This window comes from Manis pentadactyla, chromosome 13, assembly GCF_030020395.1.
Source record: "Manis pentadactyla isolate mManPen7 chromosome 13, mManPen7.hap1, whole genome shotgun sequence".
NCBI lineage: Eukaryota > Metazoa > Chordata > Mammalia > Pholidota > Manidae > Manis > Manis pentadactyla.
This window is the reverse complement of record NC_080031.1, coordinates 103,414,784-103,440,754: the sequence shown is the minus strand read 5'-3', so window position 1 is coordinate 103,440,754 and position 25,971 is coordinate 103,414,784. Positions and strand designations below refer to the sequence as shown.

The 25,971-nt window shown below is 38.6% G+C and overlaps 1 protein-coding gene across 7 annotated transcripts in view; it reads left to right on the top strand.

The window, feature by feature from the left end:
• Window positions 1-16,386, top strand: part of NR3C1 (nuclear receptor subfamily 3 group C member 1) — a 111,618-nt gene extending 95,232 nt beyond the window's left edge. For all 7 annotated transcript variants that reach the window (XM_036895110.2, XM_036895089.2, XM_036895079.2 and 4 more), the window contains exons 8-9: window positions 11,570-11,727; window positions 12,264-16,386. In XM_036895110.2, coding sequence (XP_036751005.1) covers window positions 11,570-11,727; window positions 12,264-12,416 — 311 coding nt within the window. In that variant the 3' untranslated portion in view covers window positions 12,417-16,386. The remainder of the gene's footprint in view (window positions 1-11,569; window positions 11,728-12,263) is intronic.
• The last annotated feature ends 9,585 nt before the right edge of the window (window positions 16,387-25,971 follow it).

Below are 25,971 nucleotides of genomic sequence, written 5' to 3'. Positions count from 1 at the left end.
GTTTGAAAAGGTTAGCTTTTTACTTCTTTGCAGATTTATGCCCTGTGGCTTCTATGCCCAGCATTTGTCTTGAGGTATCTTTACCACTTGGAAGAATTATGATACTCAGTAAATTTGATATGAGGCACGAATTCAATTTAAGGGTTGTAATTAGGAAGGAAGAAGAAAAGCTATAGAAGTAGCAGGTGGAAGAAAACATGGGAAGATTGATTATTTCTTTAACATAGCTTCTTGTAGAGTAACTTCAGCATGTATAGGTTTTAAACTACTAATTAAATTGCACACACACATTAACATAGTAGGAGTATAGTTACATAACCAAAGCATACCTGTAATTACCAGCCATCTCCAGTGAAATCAAGAAAACCAGTTAGTCACCTTAGGCATTTGTGAAAACCTATCTATGATATGGTGGATATTGTCCAACTGAACCCGAACAGTCCGAGAGAAATCAGACAAATTAAAACAACCCATTCCTGGGGACTGTTCACATCCCATATGTTCTTTTAACAGTAAATAGTCTGTAGTTGTAAGATTTTGGAGCGCTACAATTTGCACTTCTCCAAATTCTTGGTTGAGTTCCAACAGTATAGATCCAGTCAAATTTGTTGTTTTACTGTATGCACAGGCCAGCTTAGATATCTCCTTCATTCCCATGGCAAGTCCAGGAGCTGGTGGGATGAGTGCATCTACAGCTGTAGCAGTGCGTGGATCTTTGTTGGGGTTTTTTGATGATCATCTTCTGGCATGAGTCTTCCAGAGAGTGCTGATGTTGGAAGTTCTCTTTCATATCGTATCTTAGTTCATTTTTGGGGTAGCCCAATTAGGCTTTGATCCTCTCTATATGTATAAACACAAACAGACCCTTTTTTACACTTTTATATGCCCTTTATACCCTTGTGTAGAACTCATTGGAGGTTACCACACAGGAACTGCCTTTTTTTTTTTTTTGGTATCACTAATGTACACTTACATGACGAATATTATGTTTACTAGGCTCTCCCCTATACCAGGTCCCCCCTATAAACTCCTTTACAGTCACTGTCCATCAACATAGCAAATGTTGTAGAATCACTACTTGCCTTCTCTGTGTTGTACAGCCCTCCCCTTTCTCCCACCCCCCCATGCATGCTAATCTTAATACCCCCCTTCTTCTCCACCCCCCTTATCCCTCCCTACCCACCCATCCTCCCCAGTCCCTTTCCCTTCGGTACCTGTTAGTCCATTCTTGAGTTCTGTGATTCTGCTGCTGTTTTGTTCCTTAAGTTTTTCCTTTGTGCTTATATTCCACAGATAAGTGAAATCATTTGGTATTTCTCTTTCTCCGCTTGGCTTGTTTCACTGAGCATAATACCCTCCAGCTCCATCCATGTTGCTGCAAATGATAGGATTTGCCCTTTTCTTATGGCTGAGTAGTATTCCATTGTGTATATGTACCACACCTTCTTTATCCATTCATCTATCGATGGACATTTAGGTTGCTTCCAATTCTTGGCTATTGTAAATAGTGCTGCGATAAACATAGGGGTGCACTGATCTTTCTCATACTTGATTGCTCCATTCTTAGGGTAAATTCCTAGGAGTGCAATTCCTGGATCAAATGGTAGGTCTGTTTTGAGCATTTTGATGTACCTCCATACTGCTTTCCACAATGGTTGAACTAACTTACATTCCCACCAGCAGTGTAGGAGGGTTCCCCTTTCTCCACAGCCTCGCCAACAATTGTTGTTGTTTGTCTTTTGGATGGCAGCCATCCTTACTGGTGTGAGGTGATACCTCATTGTAGTTTTAATTTGCATTTCTCTGATAATTAGCGATGTGGAGCATCTTTTCATGTATCTGTTGGCCATCTGTATTTCTTTTTTGGAGAACTGTCTGTTCAGTTCCTCTGCCCGTTTTTTAATTGGGTTATTTGTTTTTTGTTTGTTGAGGCGTGTGAGCTCCTTATATATTCTGGACGTCAAGCCTTTATCGGATGTGTCATTTTCAAATATATTCTCCGATACTGTAGGGTTACTTTTTGTTCTATTGATGGTGTCTTTTGCTGTACAGAAGCTTTTCAGCTTAATATAGTCCCACTTACTCATTTTTGCTGTTGTTTTCCTTGCCCAGGGAGATATGTTCAAGAAGAGGTCACTCATGTTTATGTCTAAGAGGTTTTCGCCTATGTTTTCTTCCAAGAGTTTAATGGTTTCATGGCTTACATTCAGGTCTTTGATCCATTTTGAGTTTACTTTTGTATATGGGGTTAGACAATGGTCCGGTTTCATTCTCCTACATGTAGCTGTCCAGTTTTGCCAGCACCACCTGTTGAAGAGACTGTCATTTCGCCATTTTATGTCCATGGCTCCTTTATCAAATATTAATTGACCATATATGTCTGGGTTAATGTCTGGATTCTCTAGTCTGTTCCATTGGTCTGTGGCTCTGCTCTTGTGCCAGTACCAAATTGTCTTGATTACTATGGCTTTATAATAGAGCTTGAAGTTGGGGAGTGAGATCCCCCCTACTTTATTCTTCTTTCTCAGGATTGCTTTGGTTATTCGGGGTCTTTGGTGTTTCCATATGAATTTTTGAATTATTTGTTCCAGTTCATTGAAGAATGTTGCTGGTAGTTTCATAGGGATTGCATCAAATCTGTATATTGCTTTGGGCAGGATGGCCATTTTGATGATATTAATTCTTCCTAGCCACGTGCATGGGTTAAGTTTCCATCTGTTAGTGTCCCCTTTAATTTCTCTTAAGAGTGACTTGTAGTTTTCAGAATATAAGTCTTTCACTTCTTTGGTTAGGTTTATTCCTAGGTATTTTTTTTTTTTAAGCAATTGTGAATGGAGTTGTTTTCCTGATTTCTCTTTCTGTTGGTTCATTGTTAGTGTATAGGAAAGCCACAGATTTCTGTGTGTTGATTTTGTATCCTGCAACTTTGCTGTATTCCGATATCAGTTCTAGTAGTTTTGGGGTGGAGTCTTTAGGGTTTTTTATGTACAGTATCATGTCATCTGCAAATAGTGACAGTTTAACTTCTTCTTTACCAATCTGGATTCCTTGCATTTTTTTTGTTTTGTCTGATTGCCGTGGCTAGGACCTCCAGTACTATGTTAAATAACAGTGGGGAGAGCGGGCATCCCTGTCTAGTTCCCGATCTCAGAGGAAATGCTTTCAGCTTCTCGCTGTTCAATATAATGTTGGCTGTGGGTTTATCATATATGTCCTTTATTATGTTGAGGTACTTGCCCTCTATTCCCATTTTGCTTAGAGTTTTTATTATGAATGGATGTTGAACTTTATCAAATGCTTTTTCAGCATCTATGGAGATGATCATGTGGTTTTTGTCTTTCTTTTTGTTGATGTGGTGGATGATGTTGATGGACTTTCGAATGTTGTACCATCCTTGCATCCCTGGGATGAATCCCACTTGGTCATGGTGTATGATCCTTTTGATGTATTTTTGAATTCGGTTTTGCTAATATTTTGTTGAGTATTTTTGCATCTACGTTCATCAGGGATATTGGTCTGTAGTTTTCTTTTTTGGTGGGGTCTTTGCCTGCTTTTGGTATTAGGGTGATGTTAGCTTCATAGAATGAGTTTGGGAGTATCCCCTCCTCCTCTATTTTTTGGAAAACTTTAAGGAGAATGGGTATTATGTCTTCCCTGTATGTCTGATAAAATTCCGAGGTAAATCCATCTGGCCCGGGGGTTTTGTTCTTTGGTAGTTTTTTGATTACCGCTTCAATTTCGTTGCTGGTAATTGGTCTGTTTAGATTTTCTGTTTCTTTCTGGGTCAGTCTTGGAAGGTTGTATTTTTCTAGGAAGTTGTCCATTTCTCCTAGGTTTCCCAGCTTGTTAGCATATAGGTTTTCATAGTATTCTCTAATAATTCTTTGTATTTCTGTGGCGTCCATCGTGATTTTTCCTTTCTCGTTTCTGATACTGTTGATTTGTGTTGACTCTCTTTTCCTCTTAATAAGTCTGGCTAGAGGCTTATCTATTTTGTTTATTTTCTCGAAGAACCAGCTCTTGGTTTCATTGATTTTTGCTATTGTTTTATTCTTCTCAATTTTATTTATTTCTTCTCTGATCTTTATAATGTCCCTCCTTCTGCTGACCTTAGGCCTCATGTGTTCTTCTTTTTCCAATTTTGATAATTGTGACATTAGACCATTCATTTGGGATTGTTCTTCCTTTTTTAAATATGCTTGGATTGCTATATACTTTCCTCTTAATACTGCTTTTGCTGGGTCCCACAGAAGTTGAGGCTTAGTGGTGTTGTTGTCATTTGTTTCCATATATTGCTGGATCTCCATTTTGATTTGGTCATTGATCCATTGATTATTTAGGAGCGTGTTGTTAAGCCTCCATGTGTTTGTGAGCCTCTTTGCTTTCTTTGTACAGTTTATTTCTAGTTTTATGCCTTTGTGGTCTGGAAAGTTGGTTGGTAGGATTTCAATCTTTTGGAATTTTCTGAGGCTCTTTTTGTGGCCTAGTATGTGGTCTATTCTGGAGAATGTTCCATGTGCACTTGAGAAGAATGTATAGCCTGTTGCTTTTGGATGTAGAGTTCTATAGATGTCTATTAGGTCCATCTGCTCTACTGTGTTGTTCAGTGCTTCCGTGTCCTTACTTATTTTCTGCCCAGTGGATCTATCCTTTGGGGTGAGTGGTGTGTTGAAGTCTCCTAGAATGAATGCATTGCAGTCTATTTCCCCCTTTAGTTCTGTTAGTATTTGTTTCACATATGCTGGTGCTCCTCTGTTGGGTGCATATATATTTAGAATGGTTATATCCTCTTGTTGGACTGAGCCCTTTATTATTAATGTAGTGTCCTTCTTTATCTCTTGTTACTTTCTTTGTTTTGAAGTCTATTTTGTCTGATATTAGTACTGCAACCCCTGCTTTCTTCTCGCTGTTGTTTGCTTGAAATATGTTTTTCCATCCCTTGACTTTTAGTCTGTACATGTCTTTGGGTTTGAGGTGAATTTCTTGTAAGCAGCATATAGATGGGTCTTGCTTTTTTATCCATTCTATTACTCTATGTCTTTTGATTGGTGCATTCAGCCCATTAACATTTAGGGTGACTATTGAAAGATATGTACTTATTGCCATTGCAGGCTTTAAATTCGTGGTTACCAAAGGTTCAAGGTTAGCCTCTTTAGTATCTTACTGCCTAACTTAGCTCGCTTATTGAGCTGTTATATACACTGTCTGGAGATTCTTTTCTTCTCTCCCTTCTTATTCCTCCTCCTCGATTCTTCATATGTTGGGTGTTTTGTGCTGTGCTCTTTCTAGGAGTGCTTCCATCTAGAGCAGTCCCTGTAAGATGTCCTGTAGAGGTGGTTTGTGGGAAGCAAATTCCCTCAGCTTTTGTTTGTTTGGGAATTGTTTAATCCCACCATCATATTTGAATGATAGTCGTGCTGGATACAGTATCCTTGGTTCAAGGCCCTTGTGTTTCATTGTATTTAATATATCATGCCATTCTCTTCTGGCCTGTAGGGTTTCTGTCGAGAAGTCTGATGTTAGCCTGATGGGTTTTCCTTTATAGGTGACCTTTTTCTCTCTAGCTGCCTTTAAAACTCTTTCCTTGTCCTTGATCTTTGCCATTTTATTTATTATGTGTCTTGGTGTTGTCCTCCTTGGATCCTTTCTGTTGGGGGTTCTGTGTATTTCCGTGGTCTGTTCGATTATTTCCTCCCCCAGTTTGGGGAAGTTTTCAGCAATTATTTCTTCCAAGATACTTTCCATCCCCTTTCCTCTCTCTTCTTCTTCTGGTACCCCTATAATACAGATATTGTTCCTTTTGGATTGGTCACATACTTTTCTTAACATTGTTTCATTCCTGGAGATCCTTTTATCTCTCTCTATGTCAGCTTCTATGCGTTCCTGTTCTCTGGTTTCAATTCCATCAATGGCCTCTTGCATTCTATCCATTCTGCTTATAAACCCTTCCAGAGTTTGTTTCATTTCTGCGATCTCCTTTCTGGCATCTGTGATCTCCCTCCGGACTTCACCCATTTCTCTTGCGTATTTCTCGGCATCTCTGTCAGCATGTTTATGATTCTTATTTTGAATTCTTTGTCAGGAAGACTGGTTAGGTCTGTCTCCTTCTCTGGTGTTGTCTCTGTGATCTTTGTCTGCCTGTAGCTTTGCCTTTTCATGGTGATAGGAATAGTCTGCAGAACTGGGACAAGTGACGGCTGTAAGAACTTCCCTTCTTGTTGGTTTGTGGCCCTCCTCTCCTGGGAGAACAGCGACCTCTAGTGGCTTGTGCTGCGCAGCTGCGTGCAGACAGGGTTCCTGCTTCCTGCCCGGCTGCTATGGAGTTAATCTCCGCTGTTGCTGTGGGCGTGGCCTGGCTCGGGCCGCTACTCCAAAGTGGTGGAGTCGCGTTGGAGCAGGAGCGGCTGGGAGGCTATTTATCTCCGTAAGGGGCCTCCCTGCTCCCTGCAGCCCAGGGGTTAGGGTGCCCAGAGATCCCCGGATTCCCTACCTCTGGACTAAGTGTCCCGCCCTGCCCCTTTAAGACTTCCAAAAAGCACCCGCCAAAACAAAACGACCACCAAAAAAAAAAAAAGTTTTAAATTAAAAAAATTAAAAATGGCTGCTCGTTTTTCTTTATTCTCCGGCGCCAGCCTCAGGCATCTGCTCACCGGTCTTGCTGCCCTGTTTCCCTAGTATTGGGGTCCCTATCCCTTTAAGACTTCCAAAAAGTGCTCGCCAAAACAAAACAGAAAAAAAAAAAAAAATAGATGGCTGCTCACTTTTCTTATGTCCTCCGGCACCAGGCCTCCGGTGCCCGCTCACTGTTCTTGCTGCCCTGTTTCCTTAGCATCCCTGCGTGAATGGGCCAGATTTCCAGGTGAGATTATCAATAAGGAAGGAGATGGCCTTTTCTGAAGGGAGACTATAGACCAAAAGTCATAAACAGGTGACACAGAACAGACTTAGCCCACAGACAAGGTTTTTCTAAGGCCACCGGGCACGCACTGTGTCTGCACTCTGGCCCGGATGGCTGGGGCTGGGTGTTCGGCAGTCCTGGGCTCCGTCTCCCTCCCGCTCTGCCTGCTCTTCTCCCGCCGGGAGCTGGGGGGAGGGGCGCTCGGCTCCCGCGGGGCCGGGGCTTGTATCTTACCCCCTTCGCGAGGCGCTGGGTTCTCGCAGGTGCGGATGTGGTCTGGATATTGTCCTGTGTCCTCTGGTCTTTATTCTAGGAAGGGTTGTCTTTGTTATATTTTCATAGATACATTTGGTTTTGGGAGGAGATTTCCACTGCTCTACTCATGCCACTATCTTGGCTCCCTCCTCGGTAGAGAGAATTTTTTAAAAAGGTTCAGAAAATACCTGCAAAGGTCACAGCCACTGAACTCAGTACTACTAAAGAAAGCAGGTATCATCATAAAGGCATAAAACACTCCATGTCTCCAACACCTTACAACCATGTAATAGGGCCCCAGTATAATAACTGGATATTAGAGCTGAGAATGCTGCAGAACATAGCTATTTAGGAACAATTACAAGGTATGCAAAAAGAATAGAAAAAAACACAATTCGAAGAGACAAGCATCAGAACCCTCAGATGAGACTCATGTTGTAATTATGAGATAGGGAATGTAAAATAACTATAACTAATATGTTGTGGGTTCTAATGGAAAAAATACATTACAGGCAGGAATACATGTATAATGTAAGTGAAGTGGTGGAAACAAACAATCAAAAATAAATGCTGGAAATTAAAAATACTGTAATGGGAATGAAGAATATGTCTTCTGAGAGGCTCATTTCTAGACTGGGCAAGGGCCTAGGAAAGACTCACTGAACTTGAAAATAAAAGAAACTTCCCAAATTCAAATACAGAGAAGGTTCAAGAACTATAGGGACCACTACAAAAAGCATAACAAAAAAGTAATGGGAATATCAGAGGTAAAAGAAAGAAAAAGAAGAAACATAGAATAATGGCTGAGAATTTTCCAAAATTAATGACCCATACCAAAACATAGATCCAGGAAGCTCAGAAAACCAAAAAACTAAAAAAAAAATCTACACCTAGGTATGTTTTATTCCAACTGGAAAAAGAAAATCTTGAAGGAAGTCAGAAAGAAAAAACAGCTTACCTATAGAGGAACAAGGATAACGTTTACACCAGAATTCTCATCAGGAACCATGCAGGAAAGGAGTAGAGTGAAATATTTAAGTGTTGAAAGAAAAACACCACCAATCTAGCTATATCCAGTGAAATTATCCTTCAAATTGAAGGCACAATAAAGACTTTCCCAGACACATAAACTGAAAAAATTAGTCATCAGTAGAGCTCCTATAAAATGTTTAAAGAAGAAAAGAATATAGGTCAGAAGCACTCCACATTAGAAAAGGAATAAATGAAGGTAAAATTTCATTTTTTTCTTAATGATCTAACAGATAACTTTAAAATAGTGATAGCAACAATGTATTGGATGATTGTAACATATAGGTAAGTGAAATGAATGACAACAATATTAAAAGGGATCAGTGGAGGGACTGGGAATACTGTTTTAAGGTACCTGTACTACCTATAAACTATTGTTTGAAAGGAAATTTAGTTGTGAATGTTGTGAACTCTAGGGGAACCACTAGGAACAATCTTTAAAAAGAATAATATACTGAGAGGAGAGAAAATGGAATATGAAATACAGTCAGTGAAAACTAGGGAACTCAGAAAAAAGAGGTAAGATTAAAAAGGAAAAAGGCTCTTGTTTGCACTTAGATTCTGCACAGACCTTCACAGGAACCTTGCCCAGCTGCAGAGCAGCACAACCAAGTGAAACTGAAAACACAATGAGTGGTCATTGTGTCATGATCTGGAGAACTCCAGGGCCCACCCAGTGAGGGCCTGTGACTGTAAGTCCTTGTTGATCCTCAAGATCCATGATAATATGCATAACCTCAGACTGAAGTCTGGCTTGCTCTCATGAATCCTAGTCAGAACTGTTAACAGACCCAGGCTAGCCAAAGCAGTCTCCAGGCATCATGCTCCCTGGTTTCAAATTATATTGCAAAGCTCTAGTAATCAAAACAGTATGGTACTGGTACAAAAACTGACACAGATCACTGGAAGAGAAACCAGAAATAAACTCATGCATTATGGTCAATTAATTTATAACAAAGGAGCCAAGAATATAAAATGGGTAAAGAACAGACTCTTCAATAAATGATGTTGGGGAAACTGGACAACCAAATGCAAAACAATCAAACTAGACCACCATCTTAACATGGTACACAAAAACTAACTCAAAATAAATCAAGCACTTGAACATAAGACATGAAACCATAAAACTCCTAGAAGAAAACATAGGAAATAAATTCTTTGACTTAATCTTGGAGATGATTTTTTGGATCTGACACCAAAGCAAAGGCAACAAAAGCACTAATAAACAACTGGGTCTACATCAAACTAAAAAGCTTCTGCACAGCAAAAGAAACCATCAACAAAATGAAAAGACAGCCTACCAAGTGGGAGAAAATAATTGCAAATCATATCTAAAAGGGATTAATGTCCAAAATATATAAAGAACTCACACAACTCAGTAGCAAAAAAACAAAACAAAAAAACCCAAACCATCCAATTAAAAAGTGAAGAGAGAACCTAAATAGACATTTTTCCAAAGAAGCTATACACATGGCCAACAGGTACATGAGAAGGTGCTCAACATCACTAATGAGGGAAATGCAAATGAAAACCTCAATGAGGTATGGCTAGTATCGAAAAAAAAAGTGCTGACAAGGATGTGGAGAAAAGAAAACCTTCATAAACTGTTGGTAGGTATGTAAATTGGCCCAGCCATTATGGAAAATAGTATTGAGGTTCCTCAACAAATTAAAAGTAGAACTACCCTATGATCTAGTAATTCCACTTCTGGGTATTCAAGGAAAACCAAAACTAACTCAAAAAGATATCTATCTGTACCCCGATGTTCACTGCAGCATTATTTACAAATACCCAGGATATGGAAGCAACCTAAGCGGCCATCAATGTATGAATAGATAAAGATAGTGTAGTGTATATATATTCAATGGAATATTATTCAGCCATAAAAAATGATGACGTCTTGCCATTTACAACAACACAGATAGAATTTGAGAGCATTATGCTAAGTGAAGTACCCAGACAGAGATAAGACAAGTAACCATATGATCTTACTTGTATGTGGAATGTTAAAAATTAAACAAACAAAAAAAAAAACCAAGCCCATAGTTAGAACAGATTGGTGGATATCAGAGAAATGGTTTGGGGGAGAAATAGGTGAAGGGGAGTAAAAAGTACAAACTTCCAGCTAAAAATTAAGTAGCCATGGGGCCGTTAAGGTAGAGCATGACAACTATAGTCAATAATACCATATTATGTATTTGAAAGTTGCTAAGAAAGTAAATCTTTAAAGTTGTCAGAAGAAAAAAATGTAACAGTGTATGGTGATGTTAATTAGTCTTATATTTTGAAATATGTACAAATATCTAATCATTATGTGGTATCCAAAACTAATGTTATTTATATGTTAATTATACATAAATTGTTTTATTTTTAAAAATCCAGTGAGAAAGACAGAATAGGAAAACAGAGGTTCAAGGAGGTTACACTAAATTCCACAGGGCAAGACTTCTTGCTCCTAAATCCACTGCTCTTCATTAAGTTTGAGAAACAATTTGTTCCCCTCCCTGGAGAGTGCATAGTTATAGCTCTGAGAAGTCCTGAAATGCAGAAATGATTTAGCTTTGCTTAAATTTTGACCATCAAATCTTTTCTTCCCTAACCATTATTAACACAGAACCAGAGGTCCTAAGAGCACACTTTGGGAAGTGCAGCCACTCAACAGAAACCCTAATCTCTGCAAGATTAAGGGAAACCATGACTAACCCTCAGCTGACAGTCCTTCTTACTAATACCAAGGTTAAAAAAGAAAAAAATTTTTAACTGATCTCATACCAATCTTATCCAGAATCCATGAGGTATTTTCTGTATTTCTAAGTACATAAGGGAAAGCAGATATTTGTTTCCCAGTGAGGCATATATATGGGGCTATATTTTTTTAAACCTAGTTTCTTTTTAGATTTTAATCGTATCAACTCAGTACATTAATGCATTGATTAATAAAATGTATTACATGCTAATTTTAAAGTTCTAACTGACTGGTGACATCACAGATATTCCAAGATGTTAATTGGTGGAGTAAACACTCTTGTTGAAGCCTTCTGTGTCTGTACTAGAATTAGAGTCAAGGGCAGAATAACATCACTGAATTATATACATTTGGTCTTCAAACTCGTTTTATGAACTGAGGAGGACGGTGTCATCATCAGCTCCATTTTACACATGAGAAACAATGATTTTCCCAAGGCTGAGTCCTTCAGTTTTCTGTTATCTCATATTCTCTTCTTGGCTATAGTTTCATGATCTTTGAAAATGCTTATATTTTAATAGAATACAGTAAGAGTATACAGACAATTTAAATTATGAAGTGTGCTGATAATAAATGCCCTACTTGTATACTTGAAAAGTTATCAAAAAAATTCTTTAACTGACTGTATCTTAACCTTTTAGTTCCTAAGGAAGGTTTGAAGAGCCAAGAGCTATTTGATGAAATTAGAATGACTTACATCAAAGAGCTAGGAAAAGCCATTGTCAAGAGGGAAGGAAACTCCAGTCAGAACTGGCAGCGGTTCTATCAACTGACAAAACTCCTGGACTCCATGCATGATGTAAGTGTCAAACATAAATCCAAGTATCAGAAGAATTTTCTGACAAAGTATGTTCTGATTATTATATGTAATCATATACCAATAGATTTGTTTGTAGATTTCGGTGGTAATGTTGAAGTTGTGAACTTTAGTTTGGTACGCATTTTTCTTAAGGCCAATTATGAAATGTCATTTCATCTAGTCATGTGCATATAATCATGATGCTAGTACAGAATTTAACAGCACTATTTTTTAAAAGGTAGAATTCCATTTATGTAAGATTAATCCATTGAATTAGAGTGTGTCCTTCATATATTATGGTACTGCTGTTCATCGTGGAACACTTAATTCTATACACAATTTAAGGAATTCAAGATGTCTTTGGTACCTAAGTGCTTGTTTTACTTAAGTAACCTTCCCTTTTACCTGGGGAATTCCAGCAGACGTGGTATATTGTAGTCAGAGATTAAGGGAAAAGAAATAATAGAGGCCAACAAGACAAGATGTCCCCACTGATAAGTTTTTTAAACTGATCATTACTATACTTTATCTTGCAGGTGGTTGAAAATCTACTTAACTATTGCTTCCAAACATTTTTGGATAAGACCATAAGTGTTGAATTCCCAGAGATGTTGGCTGAAATCATCACCAATCAGATACCAAAATATTCAACTGGAAATATCAAAAAACTTCTATTTCATCAAAAGTGACTGCCTTAATAAGAAAGGATGCCTTAAAGAAAGTTGAATTTATAGCTTTTATTGTACAAACTTATCAATTTTTCCTTGTAGTGGTTTTGTTTTTTTGTTTGTTTGTTTGTTTGTTTTTGTCTGGTTTTTGTTTTAAATATGCACTACATGTGGTTTATAGAGGGCCAAGACTTGGCAACGGAAGCAGTTGAGCCAACACTTTAGTGATGGCAAAAGGAGAAAGTGATAGTTGGTGAATCCTGAAAATTGCAAATAGTAACGTGGGGGGTAATCTTCACTGTCAGGGAAGGATGGCACCTGAACCACCAGTGCCCCAAGTCTGTGTGACAAACTTTCTGCTCATACTTTTCACAGTTGGCTGGACAAAATGTTCTAGACTTTCTGTTGGTGTACTTTCCCCTGTATAGTTAGGATAGCATTTTTTGATTTATGCATGGAAACCTGAAAAAAGTTTACAAGTGTATATCAGAAAAGGGAAGTTGTGCCTTTTATAGCTATTACTGTCTGGTTTTAACAGTTTCCTTTATATTCAGTGAACTATGCTTGCTCATTATTTCATACATAATTTTTGTATTCAAGTCATTGTACAGCTGTTTAAATGGGCAGCTAGGTCATAGCTTTCCTAAATAAACTCTATAATCTTCTGTGTGAAAATGGGTTGGTGCTTCTAACCTGATGGCACTTAGCTATCAGAAGACCACAAAAATTGACTCAAATCTCCAGTATTCTTGTCAAAAAGCTCTTATTTTGTATATATCTGCTTTAGTGGAGAATTACATAGGCTGTACAAATTAACCATCTTACCTGGTGTGGAATACCTAGTCCGGTGATCTGCTGGGTAAACTGTGGATGATGGTTGCAAAAGACTAGTTAAAAAAAAAAACAACTACCAAGAGGCCCTGTTTGTACTAATGCGCTGTCTCTGCAATGGTTAGATGGCAAGAAAGCTGGTAAACTGTCTTTCAGGACCTTTTGTTGTAGGTTGCATAACTTCTTAAAAGTTATGATTCCAGATAACCAGCTAAAACAAACACAGCTGGGACATTTTAATCAGACCAAGTAATTCCTTTCACTAAACTTCACCCCCAAAATAAATCTCATAATATGGCAAAAGTGGCTAAACACCCATTTTCACATTCCCGTCTGTCACCAATTGGTCTATCTTTCCTGGTGGTAACAGGAAAGCTCAGCTACTGATTTTTGTGATGTGGAATTGTATGTCAGACTTCCATGTTTGTGAAACTACACATCCCTCGCATCCCTATGTGTGCCATAGAGTCTAACAAGTCTTGTGAATTTCTCCTCCTCACTGTTGAGAATGATCATTTTAAACAAAACAGAAGCTGTAGTAGCCCTTTGTGTGTGCACCTTACCAAGTTTCTGTAAACTCAAAACTTACATTTTCAAAGCCACAAGAAATTTGATTTATATTCAAGGTGGCCAAATTATTTGTGTAATAGGAAACTGAAAAATCTAATACTAAAATATGAAACTTCTAATATATTTTTATATTTAGTTATAGTTTCAGATATATATCATATTGGTATTCACTAATCTGGGAAGGGAAGGGCTACTGCAGCTTTACATGCAATTTATTAAAATGAGTGTAAAATAGCTTGTATAGTGTAAAATAAGAATGATTTTTAGATGAGATTGTTTTATGATGACAAGTTATATATTTTTTGTAGGGGTCAAAGAGATGTCGATGGATAACCTGTATGATGTGTAGTGTGTGCAAGCTTTCATGCAGGCAGCGATGGTCTCAGAAACCAAACAGGTCTGCCCTAGGGGAAGAGGGAGCCGGAGACTGGCCCCGTGTGCAGTGAGGGTTGCTGAGGCTCCGTCCCATTCAGATCTCAGAAGAAGTCATCCTCTGCCTCCCAAATGACCACCCTTCTCATTCCAACAGTGAGTGTGTGTCAGTGCAGGTTTAGTTTACTAAATCTTCACTTGCGATCAAGTGTGTACATGGGAGAGGTGGTGCTTACAGGCTTACAAGCACCATCTAACATTGGGGTTACTTTCACATACAGCCTCTCCCAACAGTTTAATGAAAAATAAAAACGGAAGCTTTAGAAGTTTGGCAATAATACACATAGAGGTACCAACAACATGTAAATAGTGCAGAATCTCATAGGTTGCCAATAATACACTAATTCCTTTCTATCCTACAAGAGTTTATTTCCAAACAAAATGAGGACACGTTTATGTTTTCTTTAAATGCTTTTTGAATGTTATTTGTTATTTTTCAGTATTCTGGAGAAATTATTTAATAAAAAAATGTAATCATTTGCTTTTTGAACAGTCTCTAAAAGGGGAAATGTTCCTTTTGTAATGGTTTAAATTGATCTCAAAGTATTTTAAGATGGATTGTAACCCAGCTGGATGTGAAATTTTTGGTGTCTAAGAAATACCACTTGAATATTATTATCAATGACAGTGTTAAGTTTCAAAAAGAGCTTCTGAAAGGTAAATTATTATTCATTTGTTATATGGTTAAAACCAGAAAGCATATTACACATTAATCTTAATTTAGTTCCAACAGCCTGGGCTCTCAAAAATAATTAGAGCTCAGTGAAAAAAAGATATGTGCACTTCTTTGTTAAAAGGTAATCAGCTGACATTCATAAAACTACAGGAGGCTGTGCATTAAATGGAAAACAAAGTTGTGCCCTTTTAGAATATGTGGGAAAGAGGAAAGTTATCTATCTCTGAGTATAATTATAGATTTAAATGAAAAAAGATATGGTGCTATCTGAAAGCAACTTCATTTCCTATGTAGGTAGTATCTTGCCATCCCAAATGATTTAAGTCTGTAGCAACTTCAGTGGGAGTTGGTGACGTGGTTAGGTAACTCACAGCAAATTCTAAAAACTATTTTTAATTACTGGTGGAAAAATGTGACCCTCCTAGTATTTTTAGGCCTTGCTGTGGGGTACTATACAACTGTGTAGTGTATAGTACACTATGGAAGGGGACCCTGCCTTCTGAAAACAAAACAAAATTGGCACCCCAAAAGGAAAAACATGATTGGTGCCTATAAAGAGCCTGATAATTAGCACAGGATGAGCTCCAGATGTGCATGTAAAGCCCAACCTCACTTCAGAATTAGGGGGTGGGGAGGATAAGCAATTTCAATTCTACTTACACATATAACCTATTAAGTCGTACCATTTTAGCTCTGTTAAAAACTCAAACTACATCACCATGGAATGAAAAATATTATACCTTGATCTGACGAAATTCAAGAACCATGGCAGCCCTGAGATTTCACTCTTGGTCACCCAAAAGACTGTAGCTGTAGATGAATGTGTTTTTATATGCCTGGTTTGTGAGTTGGATGGGAAAATAAGAGTGTAAGGAGGACACTTCAACCACTTTGAATGGAAATTTCATCATTTTCCAGATTATCAGTCAGCCTGGTCCACCAAGGATTAGTGACCACGTTTTCAATAAGGGATTAGCTTCTCTCTAGAAAACACCTGAAAGGATTTTATTTTTTGATGAAAGGCTGTATGAAAATACCCTCCTCAGATAACTTGCTTAACTACATATAGATTCAAGTGTGTCAATATTCTATTTTGTATATTAAATGCTATATAATGGGGACAAATCTATATTATACTGTGTATGGCATTATTAAGAAGCTTTTTCATTATTTTTTATTACAGTAATTTTAAAATGTGTAAAAATTAAAACCAGTGACTCCTGTTTAAAAATAAAAGTTGTAGTTTTTTATTCATGCTGAATAATAATCTGTAGTTTAAAAAAAAGTCTTTTTACCTACGCAGTGAAATGTCAGACTGTAAACTCTTGTGTGGAAATGTTTAACTTTTATTTTTCATTTAAATTTGCTGTTCTGGTATTACCAAACCACACATTTGTATTGAATTGGCAGTAAATGTTAGTTAGCCATTTACAGCAATGCCAAATATGGAGAAACATCATAATAAAAATATCTGCTTTTTCATTATGTGACTCAAACATGTTTTTGTATAATTTATACAGTTACAATATTCCTACTTTTTTCTTCTTGTAGTAAATCACTTTAGGAAACTTAACACATTCTAAATATATGCTAAATATCAGCTTAAATGTATATTAAATGGAAAACAAATTTGTGCCCTTTTAAAATATTAGGAAAAGGAGAAAGTTAATTATGTCTGAGTATATAATTTTCAAATTATAATATTGAGCCAGTATAACACATCTGGCTCAGTGTGGAAATATTTGTATGTTAATATGCATAAATTCAACAAGCTTAAACCTGGTACCAAAGACCCAAAGACAATCCCCTCCATGCCTCAAATGGTCATGTGTCAGTTACTGCAAAGGGCACTGACTGAAGGACAAACTCACTTTCAAGACTTCTCCAAATGTAAGTCTTTATCATGAAAAATGACATTTTATGTATATAAAGAACTCATACACCTCAACACCCAAAAAACAACCCAACTGAAAAATGGGTGGAGAACCTGAACAGACACTTCTCCAAAGTTGAAGAAATTCAGATGGCAAACAGGCATATGAAGAGATGCTCCACATCACTAATCATCAGGGAAAGGCAAATCAAAACCACAATGGGATATCACCTCACAGCAGTTAGGATGGCCACTATCTAAAAGACAAGAAATAACAAATGCTGGCAATATAGAGAAAAGGGAACCCTCCTACACTGTTTCTGGGTATACAAAAAGCCTTGAATTGTACATTTTAAGAGTAAATTTTATGGTATCTGAATTATAGTTCAAAGAAGATGTTCAAAAAAATAGATAACCTAAATAGCCCTAGATCTATTAAATTAAATTGTAGATAAAAACTTCTTCATAAAGAAAAGGCTGTTTCATAAAGAAAAGATCGTTTTGCTGATAAATTCTACCTAACATTTAGGGAAGAAATACCAATTCTACAGATACTCTTCCCCCACACCAAAAAAAAAAAAAAAACCCGAAGAGGAGGTACTACTTCTCAATCCATTCATCAGGCTGGCATTACCCTGACAGCAAAATCAGACAAAAGATTACAAAACTACAGAAAAATATCCTTCATGAATATAGATGCAAAAATTCTAAACAGAAATCTAGTAAATGGAATAAAAATATACAAAAGGATGGCACATCATGACCAAGGTGTTACCACAGGCATTCAGGGATGGATTCACATTTTTAAGCCAACCAGTGTAATTCAAAATAGTGAAAAACTAAAAAGGAAAGCTCCATGATTATCCAAGCAGATGAAAAAAGAATTTGACAAAACCCAACATATACTAAATAAAAATAAACTCTCAGCAAACTAGGAATAGAAGGGAACTTCCTCAACCTGGTAAACAGCATCTACAAAACACCTTCTGCTAGCATCATACTTAGTGGGAAAAGACAGTATTTTCCTCCTATTTTCAATAACAAACAAGGATGTCCACTCCCACCACTTCCATTTAACATTGTACTGGAAGCTCTCAACAATGCAATCAGGCAAGAAAGAAAAGGTGCTTAAATGAGAAAGGAAAAAGTAAATCTTTATATATAGATGACATGATCAACTATGCAGAAATTCTGTAGAATCTATAAATAAGCTACTAGACTTCAAAAAGTTACACAGAATTACCACAGGACCCCACAATTTCACCCTTAAGTATATACCCAAAAGGACTGAAAATGTGTACTTAAGCAAATACATGTACATGCACTTTCATAAAAGCAGCACTATCCACAATAGCCAAAAAGTAGAGATAGCCCACATGTCCATCAGTGGATGAATGGATAAATCATAGCACATATATTTATACAATGGATTATTCAGCCATAAAAAAGGGATGAGATACTATAAAGACCTGAATGTAAGTCATTGAACCATAAAACTCTTAGAAGAAGACACAGGCAAAAATCTCTTGAATATAAACATGAGCAACTTCTTCATGAATATATCTCCACGGATAAGGGAAACAAAAGCAAAAATGAACAAATGGGACTGTAACAAACTAAAAAGCTTCTGTACAGCAAAGGATACCATCAATAGAACAAAAAGACGTCCTACGGTATAGGAGAATATATTCATAAATGACATATCTGATAAGGGGTTGACATCCAAATTATATAAAAAGTTTATGCACCTCAACAAACAAAAAGCAAATACGCCAATTAAAAAACGGGCAGAGGAGCTGAACAGACACTTCTACAAAGAAATTCAGATGCCCAATAGGCACATGAAGAGATGCTCCACATCGCTAATCATCAGAGAAATGCAAATTAAAACCACAATGAGACACCACCTCACACCAGTTAGGATGGCCAACATCCAAAAGACAGACAACAACAAATGCTGGCGAGGATGTGGAGAAAGGGGAGCCCTCCTACACTGCTGGTGGGAATGTAAATTAGTTCAACCATTGTGGAAAGCAGTATGGAGGTTCCTCAAAAAACTAAAAATAGAAATACCATTTGACCCGGGAATTCCACTCCTAGGAATTTACCCTAAGAATGCAGCAGCCCAGTTTGAGAAAGACATATGCACCCCTATGTTTATCACAGCACTATTTACAATAGCCAAGAAATGGAAGCAACCTAAGTGTCCATCAGTAGATGAATGGATAAAGAGGTGGTACATATACACAGTGGAATATTATTCAGCCATAAGAAGAAAACAAATCCTACCATTTGCAACAACATGGATGGAGCTAGAGGGTATTGTGCTCAGTGAAATAAGCCAGGCAGAGAAAGACAAGTATCAAATGATTTCACTCATCTGTGGAGTATAAGAACAAACAAAAAACTGAAGGAACAAAACAGCAGCAGACTCACAGAACCCAAGAATGGACTAACAGTTACCAAGGGGAAAGGGACTGGGGAGGGTGGGTGGGAAGGGAGGGATAAGGGGGAAAATGGTGCATTATGATTAGCACACATAATGTAGGGGGAGTGACACGGGAAAGGCAGTACATACAGAGAAGACAAGTAATGATTCTATAGCATCTTATTACTCTAATGGACAGTGACTGTAATGGGGTATGTGTGGGGGACTTGATAATGGGGGAAGTCTAGTAATGGTAATGTTCAAGTAATTGTACATTAATGATATCAAAATAAAAAAATTTTTAATGGATTAATGATTTAAATACAAATCTGGAACTGTAAAACTCCTAAAAGAAAACATAGAGGAAAATCATGATAATGGTCTTTGCAATAATTTCATGATCTAGTACCAAAAGCACGGGCAACATAAGCAAATATAGACATATGGGACTGTATTGAACTAAAAAGCTTCTACACAGCAAGAAAACACACAATAGAGTGAAAAAGCAACCTACAGAATAAGAGAAAGTATTTGCAAACCATATACCTGATAAGGGGTTAATTTCTAAAATACGTAAGGAAATCCTACAACTCAATAGCAAAAAAAACTAATAATGTGAATAAAAAAGTGGCTGAAGACTTGAGTAGACATTTCTCCAAAGAAGATCTACAAAGGGCCAACAAGAATAGGAAAAGATACTCAGCTTCATTAATCATCAGGGAAACACAATCAAAACCACAATGAGATATCATTTTATACCTGTTAGGATGGCTATTATAAAAAAAAAGTCAAAAGAAAAGTTTTGGCAAGGATATGAAGAAACTGGAACCCATGTATCCTATTGGTAGGAACGCAAAATGGTGCAGTTGCTATGGAAAACCACATGGAGGTTCCTCAACAAATTAAAAATGGAGGTAACATAGGATCCAGCAATCACGTCTGGGCACATATCCAAAAGGACTGAAATCAGGATCTTGAAAAGATACCTGTGCTCCCATGTTCAACGCAGCACTATTCACAATAGTCAACATGTGGAAACAACTTAAATGTCCATCGGGGATGAATGGATAAAGAAAATGTGGTTTATACACACATAATGGAATACTATTCAGCCTTTACAAAAGAAGGAAATTCTGTAATATACAACACTATATAAGAATGTGGAGGACATTATGCTAAGGGAAATAAGCCAGTCACAGGACAAATATTTAATGATTCCACTAGTATGAGAGATCTGCCAAACGCACAGAATCAGAGAGTGGAATGGTGGCTGCCAGGGACTGGGGGGGCAAGGGGGGGAATGGGGAGTTGCTAATCAATGGACATAAAGTTTCCGTTATGCAAGACGAATATTTCTAGAGATCCAAACAACAGTACCTAGTCAACGATACTGTATGGTACACTCAAAAATGCGTTAAGAGGGTAGAAGATGACTTTTCTGATTCACAGAGCCCTCCCTAAAGAGTTTGATTCATACTATCAACAGGTAATTTAGAAATACCTTCAAAGGTGGCAGCCAGCGTGACTTATAAAGCAAAGCAAAGAATTTTGCTACTGCATGTGTTTACTATTACCTTGGAAAATCTGCATTCTGCAGTTGTTTTAATAACATTATTTAACAGTCTAGGGCATTAAAAACAGTCTAGGGCAGGGAAATACAGTCAAGGGGTTTAAAATAATTTTAAAATGGTATCTAGTGAGTTTTTTCAGATATAGCTGGAACTTCAAATAAATTCCACCTGAGAGCTGGCAGAAGCTCGAGCCATAACTAATAATATTTAAAGATTAACCGAGAGATTAAAGTAAATAACTCAGTTGTAGAATTATTCTGATTGCAGCCTTCAGGAGGTCAAAGATAAAGATTTAGATTAAAATGCTGATTTTGTACTAAATAGGCCTACCAATCCTGAAAATGTGAAAATATGGTGGCTATACTTTTCTACCAGCAAAATTTTGTATATCAAGATTGATTATGGGTTTTATAATTTAAAAGACAAAATAAAAAGTATTGGCAGGATGTGGACCACCTTTTTTTGTTGCTGTTGGGAATGTAGAATGGTGCAGCCACTGGGTAGAATGGTTTGGCAGTTCCTCACAAAGTGCAATTACCATATGTCCCAGCAATTCCACTCCTAAACGCGTACCCTAAAGAGCTGAAAAAGTGTGACTACACAAAACACATGCGTACTGTACGTGAATGTTCATAGAATTATTCACAGTAACCAACAGGTGGGAACAACCCAAATGCCCCTCAACTGATGAATGGATAAAATGTGGCACAGCCACACAGTGGAGTATTTTCAGCCATGAAAAAGGAATGACGTACCGTTAGATACTACAACATGGATGAATCTTGAAAATATTATGCTAAGTGAAACCAGTCACAGAACACCACTTACTGTGCGACTGCATCCATAAGAGATGTCTAGAATAAGCAAATCCACAGAAAGTAGATCAGTGGTTGCCAAGGGCCGAGAAAAGTGGGTAAAAGGGAAGCAGCTGCTAATGAGTACGAAGTCTCTTTCTCAGGTGATGAAGATGTTCTGGAATGAGACAGCCGTAATCGTTGCACACTTTGTGAATATACTAAAAAAAAAAAAAAAACTTGATAAAAATATGCTTGGAAGTGTGAATTTTATCTCAATTTTTTAAAAGACAGCATGTCAGAACAGGCCAATGCATCTGATTAAATAAGGCATAATCTTTGTGACCTGGGGGCTATGAGCAGTTCCGCTGTTTCCTACTTAAATATGTTAGACCACAAATTATGCAACTTCTTGCAGCCAAGAGTAAAAGACAGGCACTGTCAAAGCACAAAGATGAACAAGAAAGCTGATAGGACACCGCAGCTCGTGTAGAAAGCTGCCAGGGATTCAGCTGAAAGACTGGATCGGCTGAAACCTCTCTTATGGTTATCTGTCCCAAGAATTCAACAAAAAATACACATTTAAGCACAGAGCTCAGAAAACATTTTTCTCAAGCACTCCTTGCTCTAGCCAGATCCATCTTTTGGCTTTCAGTATCCCAGCATTACTCTTACCGTGAATACAAATGTTCCCAGAATAAACTAAATTATTGACCGAATGAGGTGTTTTATAACATTTTGTTCTGAATGTACAAGATGGAAATAACGCACTGCAATTAATATGATCTGTAAAGGACAGTAATATCACCAGTGATGCTCAATTGTTTGGAAAAGAGCTGTTGATTTCAGCAGAGGTAAAAATCTCAATCATAATGAGGGCCAACAAAGGGCCAACTAACCACAACACTAAAATCACTGAGAAAAGTTTTCAGCACTCCATCTTTAATGAAAAAGGATTATGCCTTTACTGTTTACGTTCCAAGTCCAAAACTCTAGGATATTACAGGGGCCCTCTGATGGTCAAACAAAGGTTGTAGCCCCATAGGTTACGTGAGCTTCAGAGCCAAGGCCTACATGTGTGATCACCTAACCCCTGTGCTTGGCACAATTATTATTTTATCAGTAAGATTTAACATCTGAAATTGATATTTGATGATCATAGTCTTAAATAATGACCCTAAGTCAGTATAAAAGAGGAATTTAAGAAAATGTTACCTATCTACCTTACACATCTACTTATAAAGGTAGCAGAGGGAGAGATTTTTTTAGAGGAACTTTTCGAGCTTCCTTCTTAAGCATTCCCGGACTACACCGTCACTCTTACAAGAGCAAATAATGTCACACACACAAAAACATGAAAAAGTCTACTGTCATTTTAGCATCTTGGGCAAAGGATGAGCTGGATAAAGTGAATACTTGATCAGCCAGGCTGCACATAGGAAGGGACTGATAATCCTCCTGATCGCTTAGTAAACGGTGAAGATGAAGTCGGTTCGTCCTCAGGTTCTACGGTCAAATTGGGCCAACGTGTTCACAATGTACCTCCCATGAGAACCAAACACGAGCGAGCAGAGCACAGATTCTAACGGTTTCGGGAGCTGATCCTGCACCTCTGGTGGCCTGGGATTCCTCCAGTTTGGGGCCAGCACCCAGCGCCCGACAGGGAAGGCGCTGTTTCGGCGCCGCGGCAGCACCTGGTGGTAACCGCGCAGCCGGACCTGAAGGCGGGCGCCCAGCCACCGCTTCCAGGCGGCGGGGCCCCCGGCAGCCCCTCCGCGTCAACGGAACAGCAGCCGGCAGGGCCGCTGGCTCTGAGGGCTTCGCAAGGAAGACATCGCTTTGCGCACACACACACACAGCACCTGGCAGGGCAGCGGAAGCCCCAGACGCACCCACGCCCTGGACGCCCCCCTCCGCCGGGGAGGCGCGCCCCACAAAACTCCACGGCGATCCCGCCGCTGCCCAGCACCTGCCCCGCCCAGTGCGAAGGCGCCCGCCACCCCTCGGGACTGGACTCCAAAACCTGAGTCTCAAGCGCTGGTGTCTCAGGTCAAACCAGCTTCCGGACACCGGGAGAGAAGCCGCACCTCCGGGCGGGGGCCGCGCGGCCCTGTGGACTCGGCCTCAAGCTTGGAGACCTCGCCTTCGAGCGGCGACATGGCGCCGCTGCAGCGGGCAGACGGCGCTGCCTCCCAGAAGGCCCTGCGAGCTCTGGGCTCACCTCTCATTGGCCCAAACTGGCTCGCTCCGCCCACCCCTCGACCAGTCAGGGACCAGGGACGGCCGACTGGTTGTGGCTGACGAAATGCCTACTGCGCAGGTGCACAGAGGCCTCCCGCAGAGCCCTCGCCCCGAGGCACCTGGGGGAGGGGCTGAGTGGAGTGGTGAACAGCGGTATATGGAATATGGGCTTTTTTTGAAGGATTGTTTTCTTGGGGTGGATAGGGGCTGCTTTTGTTTCGAGTTCAAATGATGAAGTAAAGACAGAGTTGTCATATACTCAAAATGACGACTGGAAAGCTATCGCAATTAAGCCTACACCACTATTTATATTAAGCAAGTGGTACGAGTCAGGCACTATGTGCAGTGTTAACTTGGGCTTTAGCGCACAGAATTCAGAGGTAGGCGTGGGTTCAAGTCCTGCCATTGCATGTAACCTACTACGCATGTAATCTTGGTCAAGGTGCTTGACCTCTCTGGGCCTCTGTTTCCTTATCTGCCAAATGGAGAAAGACGGTTCCTACCTCCTAATGTTGTGAGGCTTCAAAAATGAAACACCTGACCTATTTATTACAGAAAAAGCTCACTGATGCCTGGAATACCAGATCAATATATAAAAAGGTCACATGCTGAATGTTTAATAAATGTAATAAAGCCATTATCATCATTCTTTATAACTTCATCCTGATTCAGCTTTAATTTCATGTTAATTGTAAATGCAGATAGAAGAGGAAAGGTTCAGCAAATGGAATGACAACCATTAAAATGGTCCTCCTTTTAGCTGCTAGGACTGGGGTGGGCAGGCCGCTCTCATCTCACTCAGGAATTCCGTCCAGTTCTGAGGTGACGACGCCCTGAAGGCCCTGAACTCCTCCTCCCCGCCCCCAACAACAAGGCAATGCACTACCAGGCTTCTCTGTTTAAAATCTACATACCCAAGAGAAATGAAAATATAAGCCCTCACAAAGGTTTATATATTAATGTCCATATTAGCTTTATTCATAGCAGTCAAAAAGTGGAAACTAAATGCTCATTAACAGTGAACAGTTAAAGTTGTAGTAGCTTCATAAAATGAAATACTACTCCCTGATATAAATAGGAATGAACTCTGATAAATGCAATAACCTGGATGAATCTCGAAAACATGTCACATAAAAGAGCACATATTGTATGGTTCTACTTACCTTAAGTCTTATAAAAGGCAAACGAATTTATACTACCAGAAAGCATATCAGTGTTTCCGAGGCCAGGGGGTAGGGGTGGGAGGAGACTGCGACGAGGCAAGAAGGAATTCTGAGGTGTGATGGGAATGCCCGGTACTGACTGTAGGGGTAGTGGTGGTGGTTGCAAGAATGTATGTATTTTTCAAAAATCATCAAACCCATTCACTTAAAATGGGTGTATTTTATTACATGTAAATTATACCTAAGTCAAGTTATTATTTTTTTTAATGAAAAACGATGTAACCTATAAATGACTATGGTGGGCATGTATGTATATGTGTGTGTGCATATATATATGTACACACACACACACATATATGAACAGATATTTTCCCCAGCTTCTCCACATCCTTGCCAACACTTATTTTTCAACGTTATGTTAATAGCCATTCTAATAGGTGAGGTGATGCCTGACTGTGGTTTTGATTTGCATTTCTCTGATAACTAATGATGTTAAGCACCTTCTTATATACTTGCTGGCCATTTGTATGTCTTCTTTTGACAAATGTCTAGTCAGGTCCTTTGCCTATTTTTAAATCAAGTTATTCATTTTTTGCTATCGAGGTGTGGGAGTTCCTTATATATTTTAGAAATTAACAGCTTTTTAGATATATATAGATTTTACAAATACTTTCTCCGATGCTATAGGTTGCCTCTTCAATCTGTTAATTGATTCTTTTGCTGTGTAGAAGCTTTTTAGTTTGATGCAATCCTATTTGCCTATTTTTCCCTTTGATGCTTATGCTTTTGGGTCCACATCCAAAAAAAATCATTGTCAAGACCAATGTCAAGAAGCTTTTCCCTTATGTTTTCTTCCAATAGTTTGACAGTTTCAGAGCTTATTTTAATAAGTTTAAGTCTTTAATCTGTTTTGTGGGATTTTTGCACTGGTTGTGAGATAAGCATCCAATTTCATTCTGTTGCATGTGGATATCCATAATCATTTATTAAGGACACT